The 17,402-nt window shown below is 43.8% G+C and overlaps 1 protein-coding gene across 1 annotated transcript in view; it reads right to left on the reverse strand.

Annotated features, from left to right (window-relative positions):
- Window positions 1–263: 263 nt before the first annotated feature.
- Window positions 264–17,402, reverse strand: part of slc17a7a (solute carrier family 17 member 7a) — a 31,659-nt gene continuing 14,520 nt past the window's right edge. Inside the window, exons 2-13 of the mRNA XM_082136675.1 lie at window positions 10,677–10,929; window positions 9,018–9,136; window positions 8,479–8,593; window positions 7,671–7,758; window positions 7,403–7,489; window positions 5,795–5,937; window positions 5,480–5,629; window positions 4,438–4,570; window positions 2,632–2,742; window positions 1,634–1,761; window positions 1,469–1,538; window positions 264–1,332 (exon numbers count right to left, since the gene is read on the reverse strand). Coding sequence (XP_081992801.1) covers window positions 1,043–1,332; window positions 1,469–1,538; window positions 1,634–1,761; window positions 2,632–2,742; window positions 4,438–4,570; window positions 5,480–5,629; window positions 5,795–5,937; window positions 7,403–7,489; window positions 7,671–7,758; window positions 8,479–8,593; window positions 9,018–9,136; window positions 10,677–10,929 — 1,687 coding nt within the window. The 3' untranslated portion in view covers window positions 264–1,042. The remainder of the gene's footprint in view (window positions 1,333–1,468; window positions 1,539–1,633; window positions 1,762–2,631; window positions 2,743–4,437; window positions 4,571–5,479; window positions 5,630–5,794; window positions 5,938–7,402; window positions 7,490–7,670; window positions 7,759–8,478; window positions 8,594–9,017; window positions 9,137–10,676; window positions 10,930–17,402) is intronic.

Below are 17,402 nucleotides of genomic sequence, written 5' to 3' on the forward strand. Positions count from 1 at the left end.
GCTCACCCTGAAATTGTATATATATATATAGAAACAACATATAAAACACATGACATGTGAAAGAGTAATTAATGACAGAATTCACATTTTTGGGTGACTGTCCCTTTAAGAATATTGTGTATTTGTGCACAAACCAAAGATCAAATAAATGTCTACACATCCATAGATTTGCTTGAACCCTTTTACCATATTTAAAGCACTGGATAAAACAAAAGGAAGTGAGCACAGTAAGGAAACACACATACACACTCACCATGAGCACACACACAGAAGCTGATTTACTCTTACACGACAACCATGAACATGTCTAATATCGCTGTGTCATTTTAAGTGCATTACAGTGATTTTGGCTGGAAGCCTAAAATACTGAACATATAATTAACAGAGCACCACTGTATTCTCAATCTGACTCACAAAAAACTTACATCTTAGAACAATCATCACATAATCTTATCAGTTTGGAAACGCATTTGTTCTTTTACTCATTCACACACTCACTCACTCACTCACTTACTCACTCACACACACACACACACACACACACACACACACACACACACACACACACACACACACACATACTCACTCACACACACACACACACACACTCACTCACTCACTCACTCACTCACACACACACTCACAATCACACACACACACACACACACACACACACACTCGCTCACACACACACACACACACACACACACACACACACACACACACACACACACACACACACACACACACTCGCTCACACACTCGCTCACACACTCGCTCACACACTCGCTCACACACTCGCTCTCACACACACACTCACACACACACACACACACACACACACACACACACACACACACACACACACACACACACACACACACACACACACACACACACACACACACACACACACACACACACACACACACACACACACACACACACACACACACACACACACACACACACTCGCTCACACACTCGCTTTATTTATTCTGTATTGATATTTATTCCATCAACTCTTATATGTGTCTTCCCACTATGTGAGCTCTCTCTCTCCCTCTCCACCATATAAATAATTATTTGTCCCAACCGGTTGAACATATTCTTCTGTTTTATCCCAATCCGATACCCATCCTGCCCCAGCGCCAGCTCCTCCCCCATTCGGACCACCAGCATGCGGATTGTTTATCGCTCCGTACTGCCCGCCAGTCCTGTACAGCTCTTCCGTTTCATTGGCCAGCTCGTCCTCTCCCAGAATGCCACACTTCTCCTCACTAGTATTCTCAGCATCCGCCCATGGCTGCTTCTCACCTGATGCAAAGATCCCTGGGAACATGTTCAAATGAACTATGCGTCATTTTATGAAAGATATGACAAAAGTCATTTAGAATATCCATTATTTGTGAACTGAAAGAGAGATATTGACTTGTTTGCATTGTTACTTTAATTGAACACAACTTACCATAAAATATCACACCCCCATAATGCACCAGTGATGCAATGAGGAAGACATATTGCCACTCGTCACGTGTCTACAGGCAAATAAACAATGAATAAAGAATTAATAAATTCAACAGTACAAATATTTTTTGGCATGTGAAGGTTGTGTGATATTATTTGTATGTACCTTATGTTTGGTCATTGCTCCAACTATGAGAGGACACACCATTCCTGACAAAGTTCCCACTCCATTGGAGATTCCCATCAGGATACTGGCGTAACGTGGAGCAATGTCAAGATGATTCACATTAAACCCTGAGAGGGAAAGAATGTGAGCGGAAGTCTGGAAAAGTATTTGTCATACATCTATCTTAACAAGTATTTAAAATTGTGAATTTATATCTTACAATTGCAACTTGATTTCTCATAATTGCAACTTGGTATATTTCAATGTAACTTTCTTTCTTGTAATGTAACTTTAAATTTTGTAAATGTGACTTTATATCTCATAATGTGACTTTTATTTTTGGTAACTTCTTACAATTGCCTTTTTACTTTTTTAAGTAAAAAGCTACCACAGAAGATCCCTGACACCTAGGGTTAATGTTTGGCCTCAATGGATGTGGCACAAAAATAGAAAATAAAAAAGAAATTAATACTTTTATTCAACAAGGATGTATTAAATTGATCAAAATGGAAAGTAAAGACATCTATAATGTTACAAAATAATTATATTTAAATAAATATTAAATATTTCTATTACTGTTAATAAAAGAATCCTGAAAAAATATATATCAAGAATCCTACAAAAATATCAAGCAGCACAAATGTTTTCAACATTGACACAAATAATAAGAAATGTTTCTTGAGCAGCAAATCAGCCTATTTCGATTTCTGAAGGATCACTGAAGACTGGAGTAATGATGCTGAAAATTCAGCTCTGTCGTCACAGGAATAAGAGACATTCAAAATGCACTACAATAGAAAACAGTTATTTTAAACTGTAATATTATTTCACAATATGACTGTTTTTACTGTACATTTTATCGAATAAATGCAGCCTTGGTGAGCATAAGAGACTTCTTTAAAAAAACATTTAAAAATCGTACTGAGGCCAAACGTCTGAACGGTATTGCTAAATGAATTATTTTGTTTGGTTTGTCTTTGTTCTTTTCTGTTACTAACCTGAAATTGCAAATCCACTGAAGCCAACAGCCAGTACAAGGAAAGAAATGGCCATCACTTTGGTATGTGAGAAACCAACAACCAAGAGTAGAGTGGCTTCCATGCCAAACCCTAAAACACACAGACACACACAACAGTATTGTCTATTGAATAAGGAAGCATCTCTCTGTCATTTAAAGAGAACATGCGCGGTCTACTGTGGCTCATGGTCTACCTGTGTATACCTGAGCTCTGTGCCGTCCATTTATTGGATGCTGTAGTGCATCTGTCCCTGTGTGTTTGTCACCGGCTGGAGTGTCCATTGAGAGCCACCAGAGGGCACTCCACATCAGACTATTGTCATTCCCTCATAAACTACATTTCCCATAACTCACTGCCCGGACTCTTCATCCATTATCACATTCACCTGTGTCTCATTTTCTTGTTTAGCTCACCCCATATAAGCCTGGTTTTCTCATTCATTATCTGTGAAGTCTTGTTTAGTGTTACACTGCAATTCTGAGCGTTCTCCCTGGTTTCATGTCTCTTGGTTTTGGATTTCTTGCCTGTTCCGCGGATTACTCTTTTGCCCGTGTTCCCTGCTTTGTTGTGTTTGTATGGACTGCCTGCCTGTGTTTGACCTTGCCTGTACTTTGGATTACGTCTTTGGATTACCCTGTTCAATAAATACTAGCCTGGTTAAAACCAGACCATTCTCAGTAGTAACTGAGTTATGGTCTGGCAAAGCTTCATTAATAACTCATTTCCAAAAGTGCGTCACCAACGGACGTTGCTCAAATGCCTCTGGGCGCAATTGGATAGACCTAAAACCAATCAGAGCGATCGTCATCGTGTAAAGCCATATGCTGCGTCCCAATTCGCCTAAGTTACACTATGCCATAAAAGTATGTACTCTTTTTGTGAAGAAAAGGTATTTACTTTTGAATGTGTAGCAAAAAAGTAGGCAAGCTTTGGGACATACTACTTCGTCATCTTTATCGGACGGATCTGTCGCGTGCATCCTGTCACGTAAACTGCCCTGTCAATCATCGTGTCACAGTTAAAATCCTCTGTTAAATCTAATTTAATTTCCTACCGTTTCGGAGAGAAATGTAGTAGCACGTTCATCTGCCAGTGGATCTTTCATGGAGACTGTCCTCATGTGTTTGCAATTTGAATATAATAATGAATTTAAAAGTTGGTGCGCTTCACCAACGGACGTCGCTCAAATGCCTCTGGGCGCAATTGGATAGACCTAAAACCAATCGTAATTGTGTAAAACCCGCCCCAACGTTTCTGATTGGTGCCGCGATTTCGACGGATTAGAAATGGGCTTGAATGAGCTCTTTGCCAGACTACTTGCAGAGCAAATCTAAATTTGCCGGAAGTTGTCTGGGTTTTCCAAGGCTAAATAAATACTGCATTTGGATCCTCAACCTTCTTGTCTCGGAGCAGTTCATGACAGTTGTGTATGCAGATGATTGTGAGAGAGTGAGTGTGTCATGCATTGATGCCTCAGTGATTATTGGCCCAGCTGCCATTGCTGGACCAGACCAAGCAAAATAGGCAACTCACACACAAACAGTTTCTACTTTGTGTAGCAAACCTACTTTGTATATATATTTTTGTCCTTTTATAAAGGGGAAGTTTACCAAAAAATAGAGATTCTGTCATATTATGGGTATTTATTCAGGGTCATGTCATGCTGTTATGCGGCCCTATAATACTGCTAAAAAAAAACTGCAGGTTTGGGACAACATGAAGTTGAGTAAACAATTTAATGTTTGAGTGAAATTTTATTTGTTGTTATTATTGTCTATATCTTACCTCCACAGTTCATGAGTTTACGGACATTTGTTGTGGTCATTAAATTATGTGTTCTCAGGTAGTCGGCCAGCTGTCCTCCGATTGGCACAATGATGGTCATCACTAAATGAGGAAGAGCAGACACCATCCCCACCTGAGCCACAGAAGGAACAAAACATTTTAATCCAGATGCATCATACTGCATTGTATCTGTGTGAACTTAAATTTCCCCTGTTCTTGAGCAGTGTTTTTATTATTTGTTACTTAAACTGTTTACTGTCTATCAAAACCAAACAGTTACTCTGTTTCAATAGTCCACTTTAGATATTCAACTAACTATAAGTAACTTTGCAACTTAATGTCAACTTAGAGTATTAGTAGACTGTTAGGGTTAGTAGAATAAGTTGACATTTACTTGCAAAGTTGTTGAGGGACCATCAAAGTGAAGTGTTAGCAGATATTAAGCAGGCAGTCTACTAATACTCTAATGACTGCTAGTTGACATGTTCTGTAGTTGCAAAGTTACTTATAGTTTGTAGAATATCTGAGGGACCATCAAAATAGTGTTACCAATCAAACATTGAAATCCATTAATATTACCTGCATGGGTCCAACAATATGCTAAATTATCAACATGACAATTCAACCATTCTACAGTTTTGGCTTCTAAATTTCTAAACAGCACAAACGCATGGTTGGCAAAAACATTTCAACCTTTATTTAGTGTAGTCTAGGTTGTTTTCTTATATATTTATTGATTATATTTACATTTATGCATTTGGCAGACGCTTTTATCCAAAGCGACTTACAGTGCACTTATTACAGGGACAATCCCCCTGGAGCAACGTGGAATAAAGTGTCTTGCTCAAGGACACACTGGTGGTGACTGCTGGGATCGAACCAGCAACCTTCGATTTACCAGTTCAGTGGTTTAACCCACTAGACCACCATCTCCAAAATGGGCATTATTTTTTCCTGTTTTCCGCAAGCCTTCAGAACAGATCTGATTTATTTTGTGGTTGCAATTCTTCAGTTGATTCATTAATTTGAGTGTGTGTTTCACCTTGCTGATTTCAAAGCCGAACACCTCCTCGAAGTAAGCAGGCTGGCTGATGAGGAGCAGGTAGAAGGTCCAGCTTCTGCAGAAGTTAGCCACGATGATGGCATACACTGGCATGGAGGTAAAGAAGTGCCGCCAGGGAGTCTTAAATTTCTGCAGGGTAGTGAAAAACCAGAGGTCGAACATATCCAGAAAAGAGCAGCACGCAGCAGTCAGAGATGAGGAATGAGAGCGGATTTAGAGTGTCTGTGTATGAAAGAAGGAAAGGGGAGGGGTGGACGAGTGAATAAGAGAGAAAAATAATGTCCGTGTTTGTACCTGCAGGGGGTTGACCAGGCCGGCGCTTTCCCCGATGGCATCCTCAATGTACTTCCTCTCCTCTGGTGTGATGGTTGGGTGAGCAGCTGGACTCTCATAGGACACTAAAATCCAGAAGAGATACCAGAATATCCCAACACTTCCTGTGAGACGAAGAGAAACGTGCAATAAGAATTATTATATAGTACAATGAAAATTATATATACACACTACTGTTCAAAGGTTCGGGGTCGGTGTGTTTTTGAAAAAAGTTTCTGAAAGTCATTATGCTCACCAAGGCTGTATTTGTTTGATCGAAAATAAAGTAAAAACAGTAATATTGGGATATATGTAGTGTCTGGACCAATCAGACACACAATTATTCATTATATTTAATGAATAATCCAGCAAGCCCCCTCACCTAACCACAAAACAAGGTGCAAAGGTGTCTGCAAAAACCAACCAAAAGGATAGAACAGGCCCCTGGTTACCATGGCAGCAAAGGCACGCCAGCGAGATAAGACTGGTTTACGACCAAAAGAAATGTGGAAAGTTAACTCTCACTCCATTTCCCTACTAAAACTCCATAATGCCCATAAAGAAGGATTCTCCCCCATTCATTCATAGAAAACCTTCTGTGCATGAACATGCATATCTCCAGGACATTGTGTGTATGATTATTACAGTCCTGTAGTGTATTTTGTATTGCATACTGTTTTATGCGTGCTTTATGATAGAACCACTAGTTAATTTAACCTCACCTATACCATTTTTGGTGTCTATTTGTATTTGATGATCTAAATGATCATGTACATGTTGATACCTATGCAATATATTAGTTTTACAAGAATCTTTAATAGTTTCTGCATCAACACCGATCCAGTTACATATGCAAAATACCATGCTCGAAGACAAAGGGTCGTAAACTTTCCCTCCGAAAGTTTAAGTTACCATTGGCTCACTGACCCCCTGGAGGAGTGACCTCCACAGAAGTTAAAGGCCACTGTCCCGGCTCAAGCCATGTGTAACCTCCCCGGCCTGGAGAGAGGACTCTCCCAACAGTAACAGTCAGACTAACATCCCTGAAGTTTCGACATCCTTCTCTCAACCCGGGAAGAATTGCAATTTCTTCACCATCGAACCATTAAAAGCTATCAAGACTTTCTCCTGAGATTATGCGGAAGCTTGTTAAACAGCTAAGGCAGTGCAAGTGTTGTACATTTAACTAACTAAACAGAGGTTTAGTATAAAGCTGTAGACCACTCTTGTGTAACCAAAGTGCAGAACTAAGAAAACTGATGGTTATTTTAGGATGGTTAAACTGACATTTCTTCCCGTTTCCATTTGGTTTCATTCAGTCATTTTCACTTTTCCATTTCGAATGCATGATTTGTGTGTATGTGTTTGTTAGGACTAGTTATGTGTTTGTAAGTGATTTAGTTAAATAAAACTTTTGTGTACATTCATTGAGTTTTGATTCACTGCTTGCAGACAAAAGTCTCTTTAACGATGCTATCACCGCTACACGTTAAGAAAGACTTATTTTACACTTGATTTATTAAATAAACAAAAATTGTATATTAAATAGTATTATATATATAATTAAAATGACATGTGTATGCTACTTACCGTACACATAAAACACTGAGGACCACCCGGTGTACTGGACCAAGACTCCAGCCAAAGGCATTGCAACAACAGCACCAGCATATGAACCTAGAACATACAGACATCAACATACAGTTCTTATGCTTCTTCTTATTAGCACTATTCATTAACATTATCATTCATCTCAGCTTTTCACAGTTCTCAATTCAAGGTTCAAATAATCACAAACTAAATTCTACTGATAATATCGGAAGATATATTTCATGGATTCAAATGACTGACATCTCACCACAGAATGCTGTTGTTGCCAATCGACTTCTTTCAAGGGGTGGAGCCCATTTGGCCCAGATCCCGTGACATGCGGGATATGAAACGCCCTTTCAGTAGAGAAATAAGATGAATTAATGGCTGCATCTGAAAACTTGAAACAGGCATTAGGCAGATGACTTGTTGCCTCGCTGCCTTATAGGCAATGACTCTGCAGGCAGCTTTTGCGCATGTAGGCACCTCACGAAACTGATTTCGGACTGACTTCTGAGGTAGCGTAACAGTTTAATAATCTACAGCAAAATAGAGAGTACATTGGTGAGAACCAAACAAATATTGAATTACTACAATAGTGATTTCTCACTAGAGGTTACAGAAGTTGAAAACACTCTTCAAAAACGTACATTTATACACAAACTGAGCACCAACCGCAACTTTCAGATGCCATCTTTCTTTTTCTAGCTCAACTGACCAATGGAATGCACAGGATTGTGGGTTATCAAAGGCAACGAAGGATCCATCTATGCTGCCTTTAAAAATCATTCAGATGAAGGTATCTCAGGAAACAGGGAGTGATGCTAATATTGGAGTTGGACGTGTCTTGATGCCTTCCTACCTTAAAAATGCGTCCTCCGATGGCAGCTTTTTTTTAGTTTTCGGACGCAGCCAATATGTATATATAGCATTGCATCATGCTAAGGAAGGTTTTGTTACCATTATGGTAACAAAACCTTCCTTAGCATAATGCAATGCTTTTAGATAAGTAATACACTAATATTACAGACTACATCAGATTCACACAAATCCACGCATGCACACAGATGGCATACCTCCACAAGGCCCTGGCAGATCCTGACCATGATAACACACCCGTAGTGAACTCTAGCTGCTGATGGGATCAGCATATTCAGTGTCGACGTGGCCACAATGGCGAAGCCAAACACCCTGAGACCAAACACACATGCAACACAATAAAATATCATGCTAAAATCTCAGTGGACCAGTCATTTGTCATTCCACTGAATATTTCTCAGATTGTTTATTTTTTATTTTTTAAAGTCAATCTCTGTATATACCATAAGTTAAAATCTTTACTACAAAATAGCTTTTAATAATTTCCACCAGGGTCAAAACAAAATTCATTTTCGAATTTCAATTAACACAAACTGGTCTTTTGGCAATATATATGGGAAAAGTTGTCACAACAGTCAATGTAAGAGACAACTCACAATTGTGTAACTGGACTTTTGACTCAAACCCCTCAAAGCCAATTTTGACAATCTGACTCCTCCCACTAAAATAGCACAATTTTCATTCATAAAACTCCAGAACGCTTGAGAAAAACATGTCAATTTGCTGATCACATTACCGATTAGCAGCAAACTTTTGACAGATGAATCCTCCGGGGATTTGCGTGACAATGTAACCCCAGAAGAACGAGCCATGAATCATCCCAACTGTCTCTGGGTCCCATGTGAACTGAGCAGCCTGGGAGGAAAAAGAGAAAGTCAAACTCCTCTCATCCAACGTTCATTCGACAGCATTCTGTGCAAAAAGCTGAGAATATTGCAGTCAAAGTGCACTGCTTGTATATTAGAAAATGATTACACATCATTCTTTAAGGCATCACATAACCTGAACCATCTTTATTTCTGTGTTACATTTGCAAAAACAAAATTATGTAGGGAATGTGAGAAAGGAGAGAAATAAGTAATAAAGTAGTAAAATCAATCACTAAAAGTAAAAGATAAAGTAGCCTAATATAATAAAAGAAACATATTTTATTATAATAATAATAATAGTTAAAAAAAAAAAATTGCATACAATAATTAATTATTATTATTTCACAGACAAGGTTTAAGCCTAGTCCCAGATTGAAATACAAGTTTGAGACATTTTAACTGAAAGCAACTTGCACTGGCATATCTTAAAATATGTCAGTGTCATTGTTTTGTCTCAAGATGCAAGATGCATTTTTTTCTAAGGGAAGTTTATAAAAGCTACTTAAATGCCCTAATTGAACTAAGTTCTAATCCTGGCTTAATCTAAGCCTTGTCTGTGAAACCGGGCCTTTATTTTCTACAAATCCTTTTTCTCTGAGCAGTTTCTGAAACAAATCCCTGTGTGGGGGTAAATTGCTTGAATTGCTTTGCTGGGTGAATCCCTGCACTATCTGATGAAATACTACAGGGAATTAAGCAAAGTCGATCCCCTCTCACAATGCAAATTGGGTTAAGATGCAAAACTAACTGGCTAATGATGGTAAACTGGGATTTGAGGGGGCCCAATTGATATGCATTTATTTATGTATGAATGTAGGCCTATTTAGATATTGACATTATACTTTCTATTCTAAAAGCTAGAAATCTTTCATCGCATTATCAAACTAGCTGTAGGCTATTTGTGACCCTGGACCACAAATCCAGTCACATTAAATTGATAAGCTTTCCGTTGATAAATCAGCTTTCCATTGATGTATGGTTTGTTAGGATAGGACAATGTTTGGCCGAAACTGAGGGTGCAAAAAAATTGAAACATTGAGAAAATCGCCTTTAAAGTTCTACATTCATGTTTGCGATTGTGCTGCATTCACTCACAAAAATATTTTTTTTTATATTTACAGTAGGAAATTTACAAAAATATCTTAATGGAACATGATCTTTACTTAATATCCTAATGATTTTTGGCATAAAAGAAAAATCGATAATTTTGACCCATACAATGTATTGTTGACTATTGCCACAAATATACCCGTGCGACTTGTGACTGGTTTTGTGGTCCAGGGTCACATTTGTTGTTTTTCTTATCATTTCTTAAAAATCTGTGTTGTATTTATCCATGCTAAATGCATCTTATTTGTATGCTAAAAAAACAACAACATAAAATGCCTTAAAAAACCCAAATGGCCAAGATTTCGTCATTCGGATTTCAAATAATGTCTAACTTCTGTCCACTCTTCATGTAAATGTTCTTATACTCGAGTGGATGCTCTTTATTTGTTAAGTTGAATTCCAGCACTGATACGGACCACTATGACAGGTTTCTTTCCGGAGTAAATCGTGTGGTCGTTGACCATGCTGACGATGGCTACACCCAGGTTACAGCGGATGCCGAATGAGATGCAGAAGCCCAGGCCTGACAGGATGGCGATGATGTAACGGCGAGGTAACCCAAAACACGTGCAGTCCACGACGGGAAGCTCCTTCTCCTCCACCAACTCCGGGCGACCTTCTGCTGACAGCTCGATCGTCTCGCCATTCTGCTGACGTTTCTCGAGGAGTCTGGATGTGGATACAGAAAGTATAAGGCCAACATAAGTTGAGTAAAAGTAATAGTGTGCAAAGATTTTCTCAATTTATATAAAAACATTAAAACACATATTCAAATTAACTGTCTCTGATTAGTGATAATACTTATACCCCTGATTTCACAGACACGGCTTTAACCCTTTATCTGCTTGCTCGACCAGATGGTTGAGCACATTTTGAGTCACTATATTTTATTGAGAGGAGTACCTAATTTAACTCTAGCTGATTGAGCCATCTCTACCATCTGGTTGAGGTATGTTATGCCAAAAGAAATCCTCTAGATGTCACAGTGTCAATCAACAGCACTTGTCACAACACTTCCTCAAACATGGATTTCAGAAAAAGAAAAAAAATCACTCCTGCCATGTGAACTGTTTTTGGTGAAATTTTGCAAGGTAAGCATATTTTTTTGACATATTAAACTTTAAGAGCCCTAACTTTACAAAATGATGTTACTTGATGACATGAAAAAACTTTAGTATGTTTTTAATAATTTTTCAAAAACAATAATGGTTAACTGTCACCCCCCATTTTGAGAATGGACATTAAAATGCACTATGGAGGGTCAGAAAGCTCTCGGATTTCATTAAAAATGTCTTAATTTGTGTTACGAAGGTGAACGAAGGTCTTACGGGTTTGGAACGACATGAGGGTGAGTAAATGATGACAGAATTTAAAGGGATACTTTACCGTTTTTTCATATTAAACTATGTTATTCCCTTATCTAAGACGAGTTGATACATACCTCTATCGTCTCAGTGCGTGCACTAAATCCCTCTGTCTTGCGGCGAAACTTTGTTAGCCCAGTTCATTTAATATGGGCCAAGCAGAGAAGCTACCAAACACCTCCACGTTTTCCCTATTTAAATACAGTTACTCGCGAAGTGTAACTCGACCTAGGACGGTGACACAAAACAAAACGTTGCGCTTTTCTAAGCGTGTAAAATGGATAACTATTTTGTATGGCGGAATACCATAGCAAGTGCTTGTAAGCACTTCGACTTGGCGCAGTAATATCTTCACTCGTGAAAAATCCTCTCACCGGCCCCCGCTCCCTCTAGTGAAGATATTACTGCGCCAAGTCGAAGTGCTTACAAGCACTTGCTATGGTATTCCGCCATACAAAATAGTTATCCATTTTACACGCTTAGAAAAGCGCAACGTTTTGTTTTGTGTCACCGTCCTAGGTCGAGTTACACTTCGCGAGTAACTGTATTTAAATAGGGAAAACGTGGAGGTGTTTGGTAGCTTCTCTGCTTGGCCCATATTAAATGAACTGGGCTAACAAAGTTTCGCCACAAGACAGAGGGATTTAGTGCACGCACTGAGACGATAGAGGTATGTATCAACTCGTCTTAGTTAAGGGAATAACATAGTTTAATATGAAAAAACGGTAAAGTATCCCTTTAAATGTTTGGGTGAACGACCCCTTTAAAGGGGTCCTTGATAATGATTTAACTTTTTTAACTTTTTAGTTAGTGTGTAATGTTGCTGTTTGAGCATAAACAACATCTGTAAAGTTACGACACTCTAAATTCAATGCAGAGGGAGATATTTTCTTTTACAGAAATCGCTTTTTAAGGACTACAACAAACGGTTGGTAGGGACTACAGCGAGCTTCGTCCCGGGTTGGTGACATCACAAACCCTAAAAACTTACATTAACACCGCCCCCGGGAACAGACAACAAAGGGGGTGAGGCCATGATGGGCTGCTTTAGAGAAGAGGAAGAGTTGTTGTCTGCTTTTTACACACCGGAAAAAGTTTGTCCTAAGGCTGACGAATGTTCTCTTACGAGAGGTCTCTCGTACTGCGTAAGATATCTTACGCTAGGGGAAAATCCTTTTCCGCGAGATATTGAAGCCAAAAATTATCCTTAATTTTGTAATAATGCAAAACGCGTTGCAGCAGCAATGCAGACATAGGCGAGACAGCTCGCGCGCCTATTGGCTGCTCTGCGGCAACTGCAGCAGCCTATCGAGCGAGGCCTGGCGTGACGCCAGACCCAATCAGGGCACTTCGCGCCCGCTGCGTCACGTCCCGCCGAAATGGGCGTGGTCTAGGCCTATAAATATCGCTCGCAGGCAGCTATTATCTGATTTTTCATCCTTCAAGCGAAGCACACGCATCGCTGGAGCTGGATTAGAAGCCGCGCCGTCGAGAGAGAGCACCTTCAGCGGGACGAGTCACTGAAGTCGCTGGCCGCGCCGCCTTCCTGCCTTCCTGCTGCGCTTTCCGGCGCTTATATCCTTCTCTTTTATTTGCACTGTATTTCTGTGTGTGTGTGTCGCCGCCGCGACGCACATTTCTAAAAGAGCTAGCGTCTTCTTAAAGATGCCTTCCTGCGGCTCGTGCAGAGCCACACTCAGCGACGGGGACCGCCACGTGATCTGCGTTTCCTGCCTGGGTGAGGAACATGCAGCTCTCGCGCTCGCTGACTGCGGATGCCCTCACTGCGAGCTGATGGCAATGGCGACTCTGAGGACTCGCCTAGCCGTCTTCACCGAGACTGCTCCCCCGCCCGCCGCGGCGTCGCGCCGTAAAAAGCGCCGTGCCCAGCGGGCCCCGGAACCCTCCCTCAGCCGCCAAAGCTCGCCGGTTCGCCCGCTTGCTTCCCCGGCTTCTTCTGTTTCGCTTCCTGACGGACAGCGGCCGCCGTCTGCCGCCGCTTCCGTTGATATCGCGGATGAGGAAGCCCTGCTGGGAGAGGATGATTCCTGCTCTATCCTGGCGTCAGGCAGTGAGGATTGGGCGGGCTCTGAGGACCCCGCACCCCCTGCCCGCACTTCGTCAGGCAAGAGAGCTTCTATTGAGACGGAACTCATGCGAGTACTCGCACAGGCCGCGGCGAGCCTCGGCCTCGAGTGGTCTTCGCCTGAGCAGCCCGCTCACAACCGGCTGGATGGATTTTTCCTGCCTGGGGAGCGCGCTTCGCCTGTGTCCAGACCGGCGCCTTTTCTTCCTGAGTTACACGAAGAAGTCGCCAAGTCCTGGAGCGCCCCCTATTCTGCTAGAGTGCGTCCTGCTGTTTCTTTGGCATTCTCCGCCGTTGACGATGCCAAGAACAGAGGATACCTCTCGCTGCCGCCGGTTGAAGAGGCGATAGCGGCCCACTTATGCCCGCCCTCCGCTGGACGGCGCGCTAAGCCGGCCCTGCCCTCTAAAGCTTGCCGCACGACGTCGAGCTTGCTCCACCGCGCTTTCTCCGCCGCCGGGCAAGCTGCGTCAGCGTTGCACACCATGGCAACGCTCCAGATCTTCCAGGCCGATCTCCTCCGTAAGCTGGATGAGGAAGGACCTGACGCGATCTGTGTGCCGGACTTAAGGAGTGCCACGGACCTCGCTCTTCGTGCTACTAAGTCCGCAGCGCAAGCCATTGGACGGACTATGGCTTCTCTCACTGTGTCTGAGAGACATCTCTGGCTGACGCTCTCGGAAATGGCCGAGTCTGAACGCACCGCGTTCCTCGACGCCCCGCTTTCCGCCACAGGCCTCTTTGGATCCTCCGTCAAAGATTTCGCGGAGAGATTCGCAGAGGTACAGAAAGCGTCTCAGGCCATGAAGCACTTCCTCCCGAAGCGCTCCAGCTCTGCAGCAGGCCGTGCGAAACCGTCTGCTCAGAGCTCACAGCCACAGCCACCGTCCACTGCCTCCACTTCACAGCGCCGCCAGGCCAGAAGCGCGAGACCGCGCTCCCGCTCATCCGGTCGCCGCCCCGCAGGACGCGGCTCGCGACCTAGGATCACGGTGAAGCCCGAGGCCCCGAAGTCGTCCTAGCACAGCTAGGAAAACGACGGTGTTCCAGTCCCGCTGCGGCCGGACTCACACCAAAGCTATTCGCTCGTCCAGTTCCAGAAAATGTGACTGTTCCAGTGTTTTCTGCAGCCAACAAGTCGGTTCTGTCACCCGCTTGCCTGCACACAAATGCCGTTTTCACGGCTACCCAGATAAATCCCCAAAAGAGTGTATTTTCTGGTGTCCCGGCCACGGCCGATGGTGTTTCGTGTGTAGTAAGAATGCCCACTGCCCAGTGCCCATCCCTACACATAAGCACAGCCTGTCACACAGGGCTCGCGCACATAAAACCGACTCAGATCGGTTGCGCTTCAAACATGGTGAACGTGCCCACTACCCAGTGCCCACTAACACCACGTTATGCATGTCTCACGGTTTCTGTAAAAACGAAACCAACGTGCACTCGCTTCACGCAAGCGAACGATGCTTTCAGTGTGATAAATGTGCCCGCTGTCCCGCGCCCACATCCACACATAGACATGACAGTTCCCACGGGAACCGCCCAGCCCTCCCCCTCGCGGTTAACCACCGTAGAGGAGTCGAGCGCGGGCAATCTGCCCGCTGTCATCAGCGCGCCCCATGCCTCAAATGTCACGAGCGACACGCTTGTGTTACAGCACACCGAAGCTTCTCCATCGCTGAGCGAGCGGAGCGCGCTTCGTATTCGACCCCTAGCTATCCATGCAGACGCATGGGCAAAGCTACCCGGGGTTTCGAAGTGGGTGCTGAACATTATAGAAAGAGGCTATTCGCTGCAGTTTCGCCGACGCCCTCGCCGCTATGTGGCGCGCGTCGAGACCACGGTAAAAACAGAAGTAGCACATCTACTTCGAGCCGAAGTGACGAAACTATTGAGCAAAGGGGCCATAGAACCTCTCTCTCAAGATCAGAGCGAGGGAGGGCTATACAGCAGATACTTCCTGGTACCGAAAAAAGACGGGGGTCTCAGACCCATACTAGATCTAAGGCAGCTGAACAAAGTGCTTGTGAAGCGACAGTTCAGGATGCTCACGACCAGGCAAATCCTTGTGCAGATTCGCCAAGGAGATTGGTTTGTGTCAATAGATCTGAAAGACGCGTATTTTCAAATACAGATAGCGTCACGTCACAGGCGATATTTGAGATTCGCCTTCGAGGGCCAGGCATATCAGTACACAGTCCTGCCGTTCGGTTTGTCCCTAGCACCCCGTACATTTACGAAGTGCATGGACGCGGCGCTCGCACCCCTCAGAATGAGAGGCATGCGAGTGCTGAACTATTTGGACGATTGGCTGATTCTAGCGCAATCTCGCGCAGTGCTCATAGAACACACGACCATTTTACTCGATCACCTCGAGGATTTGGGTCTGAGTGTCAATTGGGCGAAGAGCTCCCTGTCACCCAGTCAGAAAATATCTTTCCTGGGCACAGAACTGGACTCACTATCCATGATAGCGCGACTATCACAACAGCGCGCGGTAGACATTCGACGCACAGCGAACTCTTTTCGCTGCGGCGCGTCTGTCCCGCTCAAAAGATTTCAGAAGATGCTAGGTCTCATGGCCTCAGCATCGTCAGTGCTCCAGCTGGGTCTGCTACGCATGCGCCCGCTGCAGTTTTGGCTGAAAGCGCGAGTCCCACGCGAAGCGTGGGCACCCGGTTTGCTTCGCCTCAGGGTCAATCAGAAATGCGTTACAGCTCTGAAACCCTGGAAAGCGAACGACTGGTACCAATCAGGTGTAAGCCTGGGGACTTCCTCGAGGGTGAAAGTGGTGTCCACGGACGCGTCCACCTCGGGATGGGGAGCGCTGCTCGAGGGCAGACCGTTCTTCGGCCAGTGGTCAGAACGGGAGAAGCTCCTGCACATAAACTGCCTCGAAATGCTGGCAGTAGACAACGCACTGACGCGTTTTTGTCCCCAAATAAAAGGTCACCACGTCTTGGTCCGTTCGGACAACATGTCTGTGGTGTCCTACATAAATCGCCAGGGCGGCATCAGATCCGAGAAACTGTACAGGCTGGCAGAACGCCTCCTAGTATGGGCTCAGTGCAACCTGCGCTCGCTCAGAGCAGCGCACGTGCCAGGGATCATGAATATAGGACCAGACAGACTGTCCAGGAACAATGTTCCGGCAGGCGAATGGTCCCTACACCCACAGACAGTCCAACTGCTGTGGAAGAAATTCGGCAGAGCGAAAGTGGACCTGTTTGCGTCTCAAGAAAACGCTCACTGTCAAGAATTTTTCTCCAAGAGCAGGAGCGCGCTGTCCCATGTGTGGCCCCGCCGCCCGCTCTATGCTTTTCCCCCCGTCTCTCTCCTGCCTCAGGTGATAGAACGGATCAGGGAAGAAGGATGCTCAGTACTGCTGGTAGCACCGTTCTGGAAAAACCAACCTTGGTTCCCAGCCGTGATGCAGTTAGCAAGTACTGCCCCGTGGCCAGTACCAGTGAGGAGAGATCTCCTCTCACAGGCCCGCGGCTCGATCTGGCATCCTCACCCGGAACTATGGTCCCTTCATGTCTGGGCCATCAACGGGTACATGTTGGACTCCCTAAAGGAGTATTAAACACGATCACGCAGGCTAGAGCTCCGTCTACAAGACGACTCTATTCTTCGAAATGGTCAGTGTTTTCGGGCTGGTGCACAGCCCGTGGTGTGTCACCCACAAACTG

The sequence above is a fragment of the Leuciscus leuciscus genome, assembly GCF_965113295.1.
Source record: "Leuciscus leuciscus genome assembly, chromosome: 1".
NCBI lineage: Eukaryota > Metazoa > Chordata > Actinopteri > Cypriniformes > Leuciscidae > Leuciscus > Leuciscus leuciscus.